At 41.3% G+C, this 18,428-nt stretch overlaps 2 protein-coding genes across 2 annotated transcripts; one reads left to right on the top strand and one right to left on the bottom strand.

The window, feature by feature from the left end:
- Positions 1-167: 167 nt before the first annotated feature.
- Positions 168-13,310, top strand: ccnyl1 (cyclin Y like 1). The gene is made up of 10 exons (XM_089002212.1): positions 168-1,259; positions 2,500-2,574; positions 3,144-3,187; positions 4,026-4,126; positions 4,202-4,237; positions 5,384-5,435; positions 5,512-5,631; positions 6,958-7,124; positions 10,207-10,369; positions 11,628-13,310. Exons 1-10 carry the CDS (start codon positions 1,097-1,099, stop codon positions 11,742-11,744), a joined length of 1,038 nt encoding a protein of 345 aa, XP_088858338.1. The 5' UTR covers positions 168-1,096; the 3' UTR covers positions 11,745-13,310.
- Positions 13,311-14,514: 1,204 nt separating this feature from the next.
- fzd5 (frizzled class receptor 5) lies at positions 14,515-17,625 on the bottom strand. The gene has a single exon (XM_089002353.1). It carries the CDS (start codon positions 17,103-17,105, stop codon positions 15,426-15,428), a length of 1,680 nt encoding a protein of 559 aa, XP_088858479.1. The 5' UTR covers positions 17,106-17,625; the 3' UTR covers positions 14,515-15,425.
- Between the last annotated feature and the right edge of the window lie 803 nt (positions 17,626-18,428).

Below are 18,428 nucleotides of genomic sequence, written 5' to 3'. Positions count from 1 at the left end.
CGGTTCACTTCAGTAAAAGGGTGTGACGCAACGAAAATAGCACCTTTAAATACATATTAAATGACAACTTTCTCAGCCAATGTATACCTCAAGAAAATTACTGTTGTGATTTTTGGACCAATAGGATCGATTGGAATCCCGAATAGGCGGGGCTTAACAACTCTCATTGAAAAGTGGTGCTGCTGTGGGATGAACGGTAATTGCTAGGAGATGACGATTATGTGAACAGTTTGACCGAAAAAATTCACAAGAAAAAAAACTGGAAGGAGTCCACAATGTTTACTGAGTTTGTTGGCGTGATGGGAAACGAAGAAACAGCCTCAAGGATTTAATTTGATCTGGATACGTTGTCGTGTTGCTCTCTTTTGATCGCATTGGGCCACAGAAGCCTTGGACAGAATTTTTCTCGTGAGCCCGAGGACACCTGGAACCATTTGGACAGTCGCTGAAAGCCTCTAAGCAACGTTCATTTAGTGACCTTTTTAAATCAAAGTATTAATTTAATTGAAAAAAAGTAACGTATCACGGTGTTGAAAACTCAAGTTTCTAATCGTAGTTCATGGAAGGCCGCAGAAGCCTCGGCCTGGATTTATTTCGCTATCCCGGAAGGGCATCTGGCACGATATAGAAAGTCGCTTTATATCAGTTTGGCAACAATTAACCATAAAACTTGCTCAACGTTATTTAATGACACTTATTTTTTCCCCCTCCACGTGAACGATTGTTCTATTTTTACGTGATAAAAAGTTCCCCCACCAGCTAGCAAAATGAATGAATGAGGCCAGCGGACGTTTAGAACCACTCGAGTTGCTTCACAACGGTCACTTTTCATTGGAAACGTCGTCTTTATAATCATCTTCATCGGCCTTTTTTCGGGGGGCCCAGACCGATAACTCGGGACTTTTTTGACTCCCGCAAATGGCAAAGGAATGCCGTCGCTGGGAGTTGGCGGACGCCGGCTGTTTAGCATGACGAGCTAATGGAATGCTAACATTGAGCCCTGCTGTGTGAGAGCGGGGCGCCCCGGCCGGAAGCAACTAAGCGTACAAGTATTTGGACCACTTTGGGACACTGAACGCACACGGCCCGGACCAGCATGGGGAACACCGTTACATGCTGTGTCTCTCCGGAGTCGAGCCCCAAGTTGCCGTCAAGGCAGCCGGCGGAGCGGCTTGAGGAGTTCCTGACCAGCACGGAAGTTAGCGACGACAACAGCGCCCCATACCTGCAGCACATCAGCGACAGAGAAGTTCCCGATGGTTCGTGCGTGTGCTTTTTTTTTATTTATTGTCCTAAAAATACATATATTTATCGATGTTTTTTTCTTGAATCACGAATATTGGCTCATTTTTAAATATCAAATCAAAATGGATGGAAAGCAGAAAAACTATTAAAAAATAATACGACTAATAATAATAATCCATTTGATTTCTAAGCGCATTTCAAAACTCTCGAGATCACCTTACAGTCACAGGATCAGTTTTTCTGTGGCTGAGCAGTGGCAGTCACACGGGCTAGCTTTCACTCAACCCAGAAGTAACTCAAATAAATAGAAAGCTAGCTAGCTAGTAGATAGTCAATAGATAGCAAATAGTTAGCCAGCTAGTCACCCAGCTATATAGCTAATAGATAGATAGATAGATAGATAGATAGATAGATAGATAGATAGCTAAGCCATCTAGATATGTAGCTAGATAGCTCATAGATAGCCAGCCAGATTTACCCAACTACAATAAAATAATCAAAACCCCAATGGACATTGCTACAATCAGATATCAATAATGTCGATTAGAAAGTGTACAATGGGTATTTCCTGCTTTTTTTTACATTATGTTGTTCACTTGAGCTATCTAACTGGCTATCTAGCTAGCGATCTAGCTGGTTACCTAGATAGCTATCCATTTGCTATCTATTAGCTAGCTAGCAACCGAGCTAGCTATCTATAAGCTATTTGTGGTGTTTTTTTTTTCTTGCCTTAAACTGTCGTTATCAAATTTGCTCATATGCTACCGAACTAGCTATTTGCTATAGGGATAACTAGGATTATCTATATATATATATATATATATATATATATATATATATATATATATATATATATATATATAGCATTCCATGATAGAAGTCATTGTTTATGATGCCATGAGTTCAGTTTCAATGGTTATCATCGCCCGAGAGCCCAACATGAATGATTATGAGTTCGACCATCTTCCAAACAACAATAATAATAATAATACATTTCATTTATACGCGCCTTTCAAAACTCTCAAGGGTCACATTACAGTCACAAGATAAGTTTTTTCTGTGGGTGAGCACAATGTTTGCATACCTTTGGCATGCATGTACACTTTAATCTGGCTATCGTTTACATGGTGGCCACTTAAGATGCAAGTTCTTCTCGTCAGTGTGTTTTGTCAAAATTTGGTGATATAGCGGTGGGATTTTACCATGCTTTGTTTCCTAATGCTGAAAAACAAAATTTTTAATATTGTCTTTTAGAGCTGGCTTTAGAGTCCAACCCATCCGACCACGCCCGAGCCAGCACCATCTTCTTGTGCAAGTCCCAGACCGATGGTGAGTTAATAATAATAAGACATTTCATTTATAAGCGACTTTCAAAACTCTCAAGGTCACTTTACAGTCACAGAAGAACGAGCTAGCTAGAGAGAACTAGCTGGCGAGAGAAAAGTCGCTAGCTGGAGAAAACTAGAGAAAACCAGCTAGCTCGAGAGAACTCGCCAGCTAGAGAGAACTAGCTGGTTTCTCTCCAGCTAGCTAGTTCTCTCCAGGTAGCTAGCTAGCTAGCTAGCTAATCCAAATATCATGAGTTCATCGCTGAATAAAGCAATTTCTCAAGTACTGTATCACCAAGATAGATAGATAGATAGATAGATAGATAGATAGATAGATAGATAGATGGAATGCTAGATAGGTAGATGGAATGCTAGATAGATAGATAGATAGATGGAATGCTAGATAGATGGAATGCTAGATAGATAGATGGCATCCTAGATAGATGGCAAGCTAAACAGCTAGAAAGATATGGTTGTTTATTGCTGAATGTACACTATGAAAGATAAAATGTGACATATATGGATGAATATGACATATTTGCTAAAAATGTATTTTTGTCTTGTTGACAGTGCGCGACCGGAGGAAAAGCAACCACATCAACCATATCAGTCATGTAAGTTAACCCCTCCCTACCCCCTGTGGAAATAATGGACATCCTGTTTATTTTGGTGAAACTATAACCCTCATCAATTTTATAAATTGTGTATGGGAAGGAACATATTAAAATTCTTAAGTGTCATAGTGTCGTATATTCTTGAAATTAATGACTTTTTTTTCAGATGAGTTCATGGCTTTTATTTTGTCATGTTTGTCTTTCAACAAATTCTCAAAATACTATACTATTCTCCCGAATCACATCAGAATACAAAATGGGGGTTCTTTACTGTCAAACAAGTGTAAAAATAAGTGAACAAATCATAGAGATTAGACAGAATAATAAGTTATCATATTTAAAAGTTTCATGCTGTTAATATGCTTTGTCAACATGTGTGACTCGAATACACAATTGAAGCACAGACAACCTGGGGGTCAATCTGAGGTCAAGAGACGCTGCGAGTTAAACTGTCATCTTCATCTAGGAGATCTAGCCTTGGACAGAATTTAGGACTTGGGAAACTCCTTTATCACCAAAGCAATTTACGACTTTGAGCTCATTAGCCAGGTTACAAATGTATCAGTTCATGGAAGAGACAATGTTTTATTGCTTACAGCTGTTCACGCTCAGAATGTTCCAGGGGCGTGGTATTCTAATCAAGAAAACTATGTTTTACTAATGTATCACTTCAATTTGCATATACTCTCAATAAATAGCTTGGCAGAGAGCTGCAGAATTCAGGCGTCTGTCACGAATGCCTACGTCTCCTAGCGGCAGTAAAGACAATCTTTCTGGATTCAAGTCTTTGTCCACAGTGTCCGAACGAACATCTCTGACAACCACCCTCTGTGTTCAGGTGTCTCCAGGTCCTCTGTCTAAAAAGTACAGCTCTTGCTCCACCATCTTCATCGACGACAGCACTGTCAGCCAGCCCAACCTCAAAAGCACAATCAAATGGTGAACACGTGTGGAGGACACATGTGTCATTTTATCCTAATATTAAAGACGCTCTGTCTTTCTGTTTCCTTCTAGTGTCACTTTAGCAATCTACTACCACATCAAGAACAGGTAAATTCATACACGTTCGTGTGTAGTCTCTGTTCTATGATATAAAATAGTGTGTGTAAATTTGTGTTTTTATATTCCAACCATAACCCTATCATTGTAACCAATAATGGGATAAGAATTGATTTCAGTTAATAAATAACAATACCAACACGTGACAGAGTACCATGTGATGTGCAGGTATTGTTTTTGGATTGGATTAGAAATTTACATTTCACAGCAGCAAAGTTATGGAACGAAGAAGTAGAACATTTTTATCAGCTTTGGCTAACCATCATGAAAGCCCAAGTTATTACTTTCAGAGTCTGTTGCTTTAAAAGGCGGGGCCTGGCCCCATCGGTAAACGACTTAACTCATTCACTGCCAGACGATGTGCAAAAATGCGTCCACTCCAGTGCCAGGGTTTTTGTCATTGTCATTCAAATTGCAGGACCCACAGAATATTGAGTTTTAGTACTTCATAAACATTCAACGCAGCTTAAGAAACCTTAGACTTTCTTCTCTCATCAGAAAATATGAGGTAATTCCTAAGTTATATGGGTCTGAAGTTATCTGAACTTGAAATGGGGGCGGCTGTACAAAATACAATGCAATACATTTATATAGTTCTTTAACATCAGCTCAAGCTGTAACACGGGGCTAACATGGACAAAAGGTAAAAGCTGCCCCCTCGTGTAAGGGAAAAACATTGCCAGAGGTCTGACCAGCGCTTTATCGGCAACCCCCGCAAGAAAAAACAGAACCCGAACAAATTCGAGAATGGCGCTCCACATCAATTCCCGAATAAATTCGGGAATGTATGCCTCAGGTACAGACACTCCCCTACTTACGAACATTGGAGTTACGAACAACGATACATACAAACTTTTTTTTTAGTAACATATGTAGTATTTTCTCCAGTTGTACATGTACATATCTTTATCGAGCATATATTTTATTACATCTTTATTTTTCAGTACAAACCAATACAGGTTACTTATACAACCCTTAAACATACATTCCATACAAAATATAGCACTGAAACAACTTACAAACTCATTCACCTTCCGAACGACCGTTCGGAACCTAGCCCGTTCGTAAGTTGGGGAGCGTCTATATTGTATACTTGTAAAGTAGTATAGCGGCCACTGACAGATGCATCACGTGCAGGGATTCTGACCGCTCTCTGGACATCTTTGACGAGAAGCTGCATCCTTTATCGGTGAGTCCGTCGACATGTTCGCCGGCCATATCCAACAGAGTACATCATGTATTTGTGCCCCGTTCGCACACATTAGAGAGAGGCGGTGCCAGACGAGTATGGCTGCATGGACCCCGAGCACAAAATCATCTATCGTTTCGTCAGGACGCTATTCAGTGCAGCACAACTCACCGCCGAATGTGCCATTGTCACACTTGTGAGTACACAACGCCAGCGTATTGATTTCATTAGCACAGGTGTACAGTGATACCTCGGTTTACGAACCCCTCAGCTTGTGAACTTGTCGGTTTATAAAACAAAAGTCGTCATCAAAAAAAAATCTAATTTGTATTTTTCTGAATATAATCACATCATTAAATTCGCAATTATAAAAAAAAATATGTTTTAATTGTACTTTGGGAGCCTTCCAACCAGAATGAGAATCAGGAGTGTGCAAACTACGACGTTTACACCAGGTGGCCACCAGGGGGCAGCAGAACCCTGCAAAAGAATATTGGGTTGCCTGCAGTGTTTGTTGTTGTTATTCAAAAATACAGTAAAGTCTCGTTATATCGATATTCAAGGGAGTCTAAAAAATATCGATATAACAGGGACTCTCGATATATCCGACCCTGTTTGCATGTAATTTCCTCCGTGCGTGCATAGAAATAGTATCGATATAACCGGGACTATCGATGTATCCGATATCGATATAACGAGACTTTACTGTAATATCAAATGCCCATTATAAACTTTTCTCCCTCTTATAAAATTCATGACTGTTATTAAACTTACTGTTATTGAGTCTTATTAGTAGGAAAGGGCCATGTTGGCTATCTATTAGGTATTTATTAGCTATCCATTAGCTAGCTATTAGCTGGCTGTCTAGCTGTTGGCTATCTGGCTATCTATTACCTATTTATTAGCTATACATTAGCTAGCTCTCTAGCTTTTTATCTATTTGAGTTACTTCGGGGCTGAGTGAACGCTGGCGCATGTGGCTGCCACTGCCCACAGAAAAACACATCCTGTGACTGTAAAGTGACCTTGACAGTTTTGAAAGGCGCTTAGAAATGAAATGGTTTATTATTATTCTGATAATTTGCTAGCTATTTGCTATCTATTAGTTATCTGGCTAGCTATTTTCTATCTAGCTAGCTATCTATTCACTATCTAACTGACTGGCTATCTAGCTCGGTATCTGTTAGCTAGCTATTAGCTAGCTTGCTAGCATTTTATGTATTTGAGTTACTTTGCGAAGTTGAGTGAACGCTGGCGCGTGTGGCTGCCGCTGCTCACCCACAGAAAAACACATCCTGTGACTGTAAAGTGACCTTGACAGTTTTGAAAGGCGCTTCGAAATTAAATGTATTATTATTATTAATTTTAGGACTGATAAAATGCAATTTTATTTCTTTTGTCGTTGTAAGAGAAGAATTGTCTATTTTTTAAGAAACACCAACTCACCACCACCACCTTTTTTCTTATTTTAATAAGTGAAAAAATGAAGATAGTGACAATGTTCTCCCATTCTGGACTTCAGGTGTACTTGGAGCGTCTGTTGACATACGCCGAGCTGGACATTTGTCCCGCTAACTGGAAGCGTATCGTGCTCGGAGCCATCCTGCTGGCCTCCAAAGTGTGGGATGATCAGGCCGTCTGGAACGTGGACTACTGCCAGATCCTCAAAGACATCACCGTAGAAGACATGTGAGTTGGTCCTTAAAGGACAACCGACGTCACTTTTTTGTTTCTTAACTGACATCAGAAAAACGTTTTATAGCATCCAAATACATTGACATGATGGAAGGACCGCTACAATGCGTCTTTTTTACGGTCAGGGGCGGTCCTTTAGTGACGTCACGTACGGACTCGTCACCAACTCAAAAACAAGACTTCCGGAATATTCAGCGCGAGTCTTAAAACGTAAAATATAGCTATATGCCGTGGAATCTTTGTAAAATACGCTCAGTAGAAGTCATTTGAAGCCATTTCACAAATTATGGACACAACTTGTCCGGAGACGTGGGTTGTCCTTTAAACATACTTATATAAGCCTTAAACATACATTCCCATACAAAATATAGCACTGAAGCTTATGAACGAATTCACCTTACGAACGACTGTTTGTAACGTATCTCGTTCGTGAGTTGGGGACCATCTGTATGTAGCAATAATAATAATAATAATAATAATAATAAAAAAACATTCCATTTTCAAACGCCTTTCAAATCTCTCAAGGACACATTACAGTCATGTACTCACACTTATAGCAATCGATCGACGCGCATATTACCAAGCCTTTCTCCAAAAAAATTGTTTTTTGACTGTGCAGTCACACATTTTTACTGCACATATCGTTATATTTGAGTGAAATGAATGCCAAGGAAAGGTTTTTGAACAATATTGTGTCGAAAGAAAACACATTTTCAGCGCAATCTAAACAAACAATGTCATGATCCAATATCTGTTTTCTCAATTGGCAATCTCGTTATATCGATATTTAAGGGAGTCCGAAAAAATATCGATATAACCGGGACTATCGATATATCCGACCCTGTTTGCATGTAATTTTCTCCTTGTGTTCATAGAAATAGTATCGTAATAAGCGGTACTATCGATATAACCGATATCGATATAACGAGACTTTACTGTAATAATAATAATAAGAAGAAGAATCATCATCAGCATAATAATCATAATAATACATTTACAAATACTCCAATTTAAGCATTTGTACTTGGTCGAGGGGGGAAAGTGGTATTGGTGTATCCCTGGTTAGTAACCCAGCCGTTCTTCAATGTACACTCAGTAACAAAATGTGTGTGTATGTATGTGTGTATATATATGTATGTACGTGTGTGTGGTCCCTGCTTCATCTGAGAGTCTTTGTGGATGGAAGGATGAAGAGGGGGCTGTTTCGAGAGAAATGTTGGGGTGGGTCTCAAGTGCTCTCGCCGCTTCCACATAATGGGCCTGCCTCTCGCCCACTCCATTAGTTGCCCACGGATACTGCGCGCACATACACAGAGTAGCCCCGGTACACCTTTTGGCGACCAACAAAGCTCCCCCCCCCCAAAAAAAAAAAAAAAAAAAAAAAAACACAACCAGGATGAGGTCTCCATGGCGACTGGTGCCCTCAGAGGCTGCGTGATGATGAAGAGGGAGGACCACGGAGCCCACATCGGTCTCATTTGCCTGCTTTATATTTTTTCCAGTTTGTCATAGTTCATGTTTAAAATGGAAAGAAAGTTTTTATTTGGCATCGTTTTCTTTTTCATCACCTTTACGGGATTTTTTTTTTTCATGTTACTCAAGAGTTGAAAAGGAAAAATAGCTGAATTATGATGATAACCCACGAAAAATGACGGTATCACACGATTCCGAGATTATAACTAGTGGTCATTTTTGTGTATTATTTAAGTCCAACAACAACGAATCATATCTAATATTAATAACAGGGAAATAAAATATTACATTCTAAAAGTGTTACTTTCAGTAATTTTACAAGAGAAAAGTAAAAATATGGCATGAAAAAATACTTTTAAGAGCAATTTTATTTTCAAAAAAAATCAATAAATAAAAGTAAAATATAAAATAATATAACAAAAGAAAAAAAGGTGATTGCAAACAATTACATTTTAATTTTGAGTAGTTATTGCAAATTTGAAATAAAATCTGTCGGTGATTGTTTTGTTGTACAGTGATACCTCGGTTTACGAACCCCGTGGCTTACGAACCTTTCGGTTTACGAACGTTAAATTTATGAAAATTATACCTTGGCATACGAACTATTTTTCGGGATACACACAAAGCTGCCACAACGAGTGATGTGTCGTTCGTGAACGAGCACATGCTCCTAACAAGAAAATGGCAGCCGGCTTGTTTTGGTCCTCTATTCCCCGCCCCCAGTCATCGGTTAAAGGCACGTGATTGGTCAACAACGCAGCAGTGAGGGGGGTGGGGGCGTTTAAACAGTAAAGAGACAGGCAGACGACAGAGAGAGAGTGACAAAATGGATAGGAAACAGTGAAATTTGTACTTGTTTGAACTTTGATAGTTCAAAGGCAGAGTGTAGACTGCAAGGTTAAAATTCGCATCAATCAGGCTCCACAAATAACCCGCACAAGCCATTTGTACACTTGATGCAGAAAGCTATCAACCCAGCTAAACAGAACACAATTGATGAGGAACTAGGTAAAATTATCGCAGAGAAAGCACCTACGAGGGATCATTCCTCAAGATGGTGAAAGAAGAAGGCTACGTTCCTCATCAAGTGTTTAATGCTGATGAAACCGGCCACTGCATTCCATCAAGCCATCAACGACCATCACAAAGGTAAATAAAATGACTATTATTATACAGTACAGTTTATTTCTTTAATTTTAATGACATAGCACATTTATTATACATAAAAGAAGGTATATTTTGTGTAGTTTTAAGGCTTAGAAAATTAGAAAATTGTGTTTTATGGTGACCTGGAAACGGATTCTTCTCATTTTCATGGTTTCCTATGGGAAATTATTTTTTGGGATACACACTTTTTGCCTTACACACGCTGTCTGGGAACTAATTAAGTTCGTAAGCCAAGGTATCACTGTATTTATTTTGAAAGAGCAGGTGATTGGGGGGTTCCTTGCATTCTACTCGAGTGGATGCGCTCGACGTACTCATCTTTCATGACTTGATTAGCGCCGATAGCGCCAGCCTCCTCCACATTGGCTGTCGACCAGGCAGATCTTTTGGCTCTCCTCAGACCTCAGCTGTGTGCTCTCGTTCTCTTCCGTCACAGGAACGAGATGGAGCGCCACTTCCTGGAACTGCTCCAGTTCAACATCAACGTGCCGGCCAGCGTCTACGCCAAATACTACTTTGACCTGAGGCAGCTGGCCGACGACAACAATCTCAGCTTCCCGCTGGAGCCGCTCAACAACCAGCGGGCGCAGAAGCTCGAGGTAACGTCAACTTTACTAACCACCGCTGGATGATGTGCAAACATGTGTGCACTCCAGTGCCAGGGTTTTTGTCATTTTTACTCAAATTGCAGGACCCTCAGAATATTGAGTTTTAGGACTACATAAACTTTCAATTTAGTATAGGAAACCTTAGACCACAGGTGTCAAAGTCAAGGCCTGCGGGCCAAATCCGGCCCGCCACATCATTTTTTTCGGCCCGCGAAAGCAAATCAAACTTGTGAAATTCCATGTTGATTGCTAAAATCTGAGCCAAAATGTCATATTTTTGGATGTCAACCACAATAAAAGTCATTATTCTTGACTTCAGATTTGAAAACGAGTTATTCATTAATTTGCTGTGTGCTCTATATGTAATATTAGAAGGGATTTAAACATTCTAATGGGTTCCCCAAATTCATAACGGCCCTCGAGAGGAAACCATAACTACAATGTGGCCCGCGGCAAAAAATGACTTTGACACCCCTGCCTTAGACTCTTCTTTCACCAGAAAAAAAGTTAATTCACAAGTTACATGGGTCTGAAGTTATCTGAGCTTGAAATGGGGGCGGCTGTACAAAATACAATACATTTATGTATATAGTAACAATAGCTCAAGCTGTAACAAAGCGCTAACATGGACAAAAGGTAAAAGCTGCCCCCTTGTGGAAGTGAAAAACATTGCCAGAGGTCTGACCAGCGCTTTATCGGCAACCTCCGCAAGAAAAAACAGAACCCGAACTAATTCGAGAATGGCGCTCCACGTCATGCTTTTCAATCCCCGAATAAAATTTGGGAATGGCACTGAATGAGTTTATGCCTCGAGTACAGACACTCCCCTACTTACAAACATTGGAGTTACGAACAATGGTACATACGAACATTATTTTAGTAACATATCTAGTATTTTCTCCAGTTGTACATGTACGTATCTTTAGCGGGTATATATTTTATTTCTTTCACCAGAAAAAAAAAACGTTCATTCCTAAATTTTATGGGTCTGGAGTTATGTAAGCTTGAAATGGGGCGGCTGTACAAAATACAAAACAATATATATTGATTTTTATAGTGTTTTAACAGAGCGCTAACATGGACAAAAAGGGGAATGCTGCCTCTTGTGGAAGAGAAAAAAAAATCTTTGCCAGAGGTCTCGCCAGCCCTTTATCGACACCCAAGCACGAAAAACAAAAAAGTGCAATTTTACTTGACCATCGTCCACATCATGTGACCACGCGTTGTGTGTTGTTGTCACTGGATGCAGGCCATCTCCAGACTGTGTGAAGACAAGTACAAAGACCTGAGTCGAACGGCCATGAGGCGCTCACTCAGCGCCGACAACCTCATCGGCATACGGCGCTCCAACGCAGTACTCTCCTAAGGCCCAACGGAACCGACCCCCTCCACACACACACTCCACCATGTCGTCGTTACTGCTGCCAACTCCGGTTTAACAATATTCTTTTTATACCTTTTATTTAAAGGACAACCAACACATTTTTTTTTTTTGTTTCCTAACTGACATCAGAAAAACGTTTCATAGCATCTAAAATACCCAAATCACGCAGGCTGATATTTTTAGTCAAATGCAAAACACCAATAGAAATGAGTTATGTCCCAAACTACTTCAAACTACTTTTGGGACTGGGCAGATTCAGAAAGTCCCGCCCCTTTGTTCATGACGTCACTACTGGTCACACACTGCCTTGCTCCAGAATCAAAACAATGGCTTCAGTGTTTAGATTCAGAGAAGATGCTTTCTTGTTACTCATCCAGTTATGAATATGACTCAATTAGTTCTGAAGAGGAAAGCATACATGTTTGCAATCGATTGAAGAAGTCCTTCCGTATCAATTCGAGCCTTCTACTACTTCTGCAACACACCTGGGAGACTCGGAAAACATGTAGGACTAAGACCCTCGAGGACTTGAGTTTAACACCCCTGGTTTAGAGTCTAATGTAGCGCCCAGAAAATGCACAAGATGGCGACCAAGCTCCGTTGGAAATGGCTGATTTGTCGGCTGGGAATTTGTGTAAATTTACACATTCTTTATGCGTGTTACCGCAATTAGCTGCGACATCGCGTTATTTATGTAGTTTTCCTTCTAATTTCGCCATCAACATGTTTTCAGACCAAACAAAGTACCCAAAATGCATTGTGTGTCGCTATCTCGGTCAGGGGCGTTCCCTCCGTGACGTCACTCCGGGCATCGTCATCAACTCGAAAACAAGACTTCCTGAATATTCAGCGCGAGTCTTAAAACGTCAAATATAGCTATATGCGGTGGAATCTTGGTAAAATGCGCTCAGTAGAAGTCATTTGAAGTGATTTTACAAATTATGGACACAACTTGTCCGAAGGTGTCGGTTGTCCTTTAAGCGCAACTCACCCTGGTCACATGGGCTGTATAGCCGTTGCAAAACACCTTTTTTTAAAGCAAACTAAAAGTGAGGACTAACAGATTCTTCCCATTTCCACATTATGGAAGAACACGATATACTTTACTACTGAAATTATTTTAAGATCAGTATTGTAATCTCCCAATGACCCCCCGCCCCCCTCCCCGAATAATATTTCTTCCCTCCCAGTGAACAAACTACACAGTACATTCATGTAGAGCTACTGAGAAGGACTCAACAGCAAGAAAAAAAAAGTTGGTTTTGCTTACTATGTAGGCTACTAGCTGTGAAATGTCTCATTTTTAAATGGAAAACCCATTTGCATATGGAGTATTTTAAAATAAACACTAATCATGTATACACACTGGCTGGTTGTTTTGTTCATTGTCGTTATGGGTTAAAGATTCCACTCGCAAAGAAAACTAATTCAAAAGCAGGTTTTGTGGGAAGAAGATTAAAGTATTTTTTTTTTTACATGAACATGTTAAGCGTTAAATCAACTTATTACTAGAAACAAACTGCTTGTGGGAAACAAAATGGCTTAAAATGTATACTGCTGCGCGTGTGGCTGCCGCTGCTCACCCAAAGAGAAACGTTATCCTGTGACTGTAAAGTGACCATGAGAGTTTAAAAGGCGCTTATAAATGAAATGTATTATTTATTTATTTGTTAGTGTATTTATTTATTATTACTGTATTTAAAGTGGAACACGTGACAAGCAACAGCGCGGCGCTTGTTGATGTCGTCACACAAAAAGCGGCGGTGGTGGGACAACACAAATGCATTGACACAATTGAAGTGTTTTTATAACGTTTTCATAGTACGTCAATAAATTAAACATTTCGGATGTGCTAATGTTATTTTTCAACGCTTAACGACGCACCACGGTGCTGTGTTCTATATTATAAAAGTTTAGTTTACCGACGTCTTTACCGCGGTGCATCATGGGAAGCTACCTGGAAGTCGAAATTTGTACGTACGGTAAAGGTATTTGACAGTGACATACATTCAACATATAATTCACTAACTCAATACAAAAACTAAACGAGTGATTGTTTAGTTATTTAGTTGTTTTTAAACACATTCAACCGTTAAATCAAGCCTCAAACGGACCGCATTGATTCATAGGTTAACAAATGGTAGCAACGAACGTTTCCATCTCAATTTACGAATCCGAACTATTTTCTTCTTTTTTTTTTGTAAAGGTTTGTGTTGTTAAAACGTTTCACTTTTACTCCAAGTCGTTAATAAAAACGGCACAATATAGTATTTTAAAATAATTAGATTAACACATTGGATTCTGCCGGTTTTGACGTTTACTACCGCTTTCTTCCTCAGGGGGGCACCAAAGAGGCACGTGACAATCGGTGAGTGTTTCAATGGAAATTAACATTCAATTCATTTGTATGCATTAATTGTTGGTTAGCCCGGTGAAGAGTTTCGATTTTGGCGACGACTTTTATGTATCACGTTTACATATTCTGACTGCTGTGTGGCTTTTCACGGGGTATTCCACTTTACTCACGTTTAAAAAAACATGCATGGTGGTTAATGGATCTCAGCAAATTGGACGCAGGTGTGAGTGTGACCGCAAATTAATGTTTGTTTATGTGTGACTTGCAATTGGCTGTCAAGCTGTTCGGGTATTTATTGATCATTTAAAATTAAACAATTTCCTGCTAAGTTATTTGTAGGTTGTTTGTAAAAATGCTGACTAGAATCAAATATGAAGCTGGAAAATCACAAACATGTCAAGGGAAATGATGGAAAAATCAAATTTCGTTATTAGAATAATAATATAGATTGATAAAGAATAAAATAACCACAATGTGATGCAATAGTTGCAATTGGTCACCTTTTAATCGGTCTATTCGCTTCAATTGCCAGCAGAAAAATATCATTTCAAGGATACATCTATAAAAAAAAAGGACATCAGAGTAGCATCAGCATGTAAAACGCTATCTTGAGTCCTTTGTGTGTTTCAGACCGAAATAAAACCCCACCATTGTGTTAACAAAGTGCTTCTTTACTCCCAAAATTTTTATACAAATATACAACAAGATCCAGTGAAGGTTTAAATTAGTTTTTTTTTTGATTGTGTAGGAACATAGTCAAAATTATTTTTTCCAATACTTCAATATCAACCTATACCATCACAATGATTTAAAACAAGCAACTGGATGACTCTGGCTGGCGAATTATTTTTATTTTTTTTTCAACTTGATTAAACCAGTATAATCAGGCATCCAACTTCTATTTATCGTATGTGAAACAGAAAAACTGCCGAATTTAAAGTGGGTAATTATTAATATATATATATGTTTTTTTTAAAAGCTGATTTAACAGTCAACATTTACCAAATTGAAATAAACAGACGGGTCACATGACTAATTTGCTGTATCTGAGTATGGGCAGTCCCTCTTGCCACCAGCAGGTGGGGCTGACTATACAAAACAATAACTGAAACTTGTATTAGAACCTCAAGCTCAATTCCCTTTACATTTATGTACACGTTCGTAGTCCAAAACCAGGACCTGGACCTTCTTTCAATATTTACATCAATAAATAAAGTCTGCGAGTGTTTCAGGAAGTATGAGTTCAAGTGTGGTTCCTTGGACCTGTAGAACTAGATCTTGAGGCCCCAGGTTTCAGGACCTAAGTGTCATATATGACATGGGGCTTTATGGTACATTCCGGGAACGGCGGCGGCGGCGGCCTCTGCATACACAGGGGACGGGTCCGCCACCTTGTGGCGCCACCAGGGGCAGCATCGAACAAGGAACTTGCGCCAGGTCTCCAAGGTCTTCCCAGACCAGATCCAGACCCCCGATGTGATGCCCACCACCAAGCACATAAAGTACTTGAGCATGAAGACGGCATAATCGGGTCCGCCGCCCAGCCGCTGGCGTTCGGCTGCGCAAGAACAGGCCAGGACCTGGTCCCAATCGGGGCGGCGGTGCTGCTCGTAGACCAGGCAGGCCACCACGACCGCAGCGGGCGCTGCGTAGAGCACCCCGAAGAGTCCGATTCGGATCATGAGACGTTCCAGTTTGTCGGTCTTGGTGCCGCCTTGCTTGATGATACCGCGGATGCGGAAGAGCGACACGAAACCGGCAAGGAGGAAGAACGAACCGGCGAACAGGTAGACCACTAAGGGGGCCAGGACAAAGCCTCGAAGATTCTCCAGGCTTTGGTTGCCCACGTAGCAGATTCCGGCCACCGGGTCCCCATCCACCGCGCTGAGAGCCAAAACCAGAACGGTCTTGACGCTGGGGACCAGCCAGGCGGCTAAATGGAAGTAGTGACAGTACCCAGCGATAGCCTCACTTCCCCACTTCATCCCCGCCGCCAGGAACCAGGTGAAAGACAAGACCACCCACCAGATGGAACTGGCCATGCCAAAAAAGTAGACCAGCAGGAAGACCAGGGTGCACAGAGCGGGACCGCCCGTGTCGTAGAGGATGTGGAACTGGTCCGAGATGGGAGCGCACGCCACTCGCTCGTGCCCGGCCACCAACCGGATGATGTATCCCAACGACACGAAGAGATAACAAGTCGCCAGGAAGATGATCGGTCGCTCGGGGTACTTGAACCGCTGCATGTCCAGGAGGAACGTAGCAACGGTGGTGAGGGTGGACGCGAAGCAGAGCGCCGCCCACAGCCCCACCCACAAGGTGGTAAAGGTCCGCTCATCCTCGGAGAAATACGCCTGATGGCACGGTTGGGCGCAGTTGACCAGCGGTCCCGTTCGGACCCGCCCGTACAAGGGATGCGACTCCCTTTTGATAGGCACCAAGGGTTCCCGACAGCGGCACTCGCGCTCATTCTGGACCGGGGCGTTCGACCTGTGGCGGTTCTTGGACGTGGGTTTGGCGAAAGGGGCCGGGGGTGCGGTGGTGGCCTCACTCCCGTTCTGGTCCATGCAGAGGGTGTCGCCGCCCAGGCGTGGAAGACGCTCGCAACTCATTCGCTCGGGCCACTCGAAGCCGTACTGGCTCATGAGGGGCGAGCAACCGCGTTGAGCACGTTCACATACCGAACGGCACGGTGGGAGAGGTTTGCGGTAATCCGGGAGGCAGATCGGAGTGTACATACTGCACAGGAAAAACAGCAAGTCTGGGGAGCAACGGATCCGGACCAGGGGCCAGAATTGGTGCACCTCTAAGCCCACTTCCTCCTGGGTGTCGTGGTTGAACTGGTTGGGCATGTAGGTCAGGTTGTAGCCGATCCCTCGGCACATGGGTACCGTGATAGGCTCGCACGAGATCTCCTTGGAAGCTGCGTAGACCCCGGACCCGCTCTGGATGAGCAGGACCAGGACTAACCTCAGCGTTGACTCCATTGAATTAAAAAGCGGGTTCAAAATTTGCCGGTTTCGTCCATTCAAAAACACAACCAAAAAAATGATCTTGTAGTAGTCCGTTGAAAATAAAACCAAGGTCAAAATAGTTCCAAAGTCTTGCAGTCTGGATTTAGATTTCAACCAAATATGATCTTAAAGTTGAGTCATTTAAAGTCCATTTAAAAGCATAACACGTTTTATAGTCCTTTGCTGTTGAAGCCCACTTTTGTGCAGACTCTGATTGATTATTAATCCACCTGGATGGATCAAAAAAAATCACAGGTCTTCCATAAAGCAAGAAACAGTAACACCGCGCTGACTGAAATCCAACAAGTTCGTCGAGGGGGGTGGGGAGGAAAGACCTCGCGTGATGTTATCCACGTTCGCATGTACCTTTCAAATAAAAACAAGTCAATTCAACAACACAAAACTTGTTGGTATTTTACCCCCGTTCCTCGTCCGGAGGCTTTTGACGTCCCACCGCATCCCTTCGCACCAAGCTCGACCCCTCAGGTGCGAACCCCCCGCACGGACTGAACCAACTCAACACTCGTTAACCGCCTTCTATAAGCCTGGCTGCACGCTGCGTTCAGGGATCCTCGGGATTTACACTTACGACGTCACGGCGCTTATTCGCAACCCGCGGACGTCATTTTGACTCTTAAAAAAAGAACTTTAAATTAAATGAATCGTTTTTGTAGCGTTGACCGTAAATGAAAATGTATATTACACGTTTTATAGTCAGTATGTAACAGTTAAGATGTTAGATTTTAAGGGCCTAAAACGAAAATTTGCATGCGCCCCCCACAAAAAAAAGGAGTCATATTTTTTAATGTACTTGAACGCATGATCTGTTTATAGAACGAATCATATTTCTTATTTCATCAGTTTTTATTCCATTATTTACTTGTTTATTTAACCGCATGCGACTGAATGCTATTCTTTACTAAGTGCAAGTGAACGCATCGGTTCCTTGTATCAACGAGCGGTAGTTGTCATTTAACAACTCCATATGATTACAGCCCATGTTGTTTTAAAATGTTTTATAATTACTAGGCTTTGTTTGCTATTACTGTATTTTGGTGCACTTAAATCAGTTTCTTCCAAATTTCGGTTTTCGAGATTATAACGGGAAGTTATAACGGGGTGCACTTGAACGCACCAACAGGTCATTTAAATGAATATATGAGCCTTATTATCACGCGGTTTGGCGATCGTTTAGCCAGCACAGCGGAACTTATATATTATATATTATATATCACTATACTTGTCTAATTCAACAGACTTTCTTCATTTTGCTAAAACTTTAATGAGTATGTAGTA

This window comes from Hippocampus bargibanti, linkage group LG08, assembly GCF_051943395.1.
Source record: "Hippocampus bargibanti isolate YZ-2025 linkage group LG08, ASM5194339v1, whole genome shotgun sequence".
Lineage (NCBI taxonomy): Eukaryota > Metazoa > Chordata > Actinopteri > Syngnathiformes > Syngnathidae > Hippocampus > Hippocampus bargibanti.
This window is presented reverse-complemented; position numbering and strand designations above follow the sequence as displayed.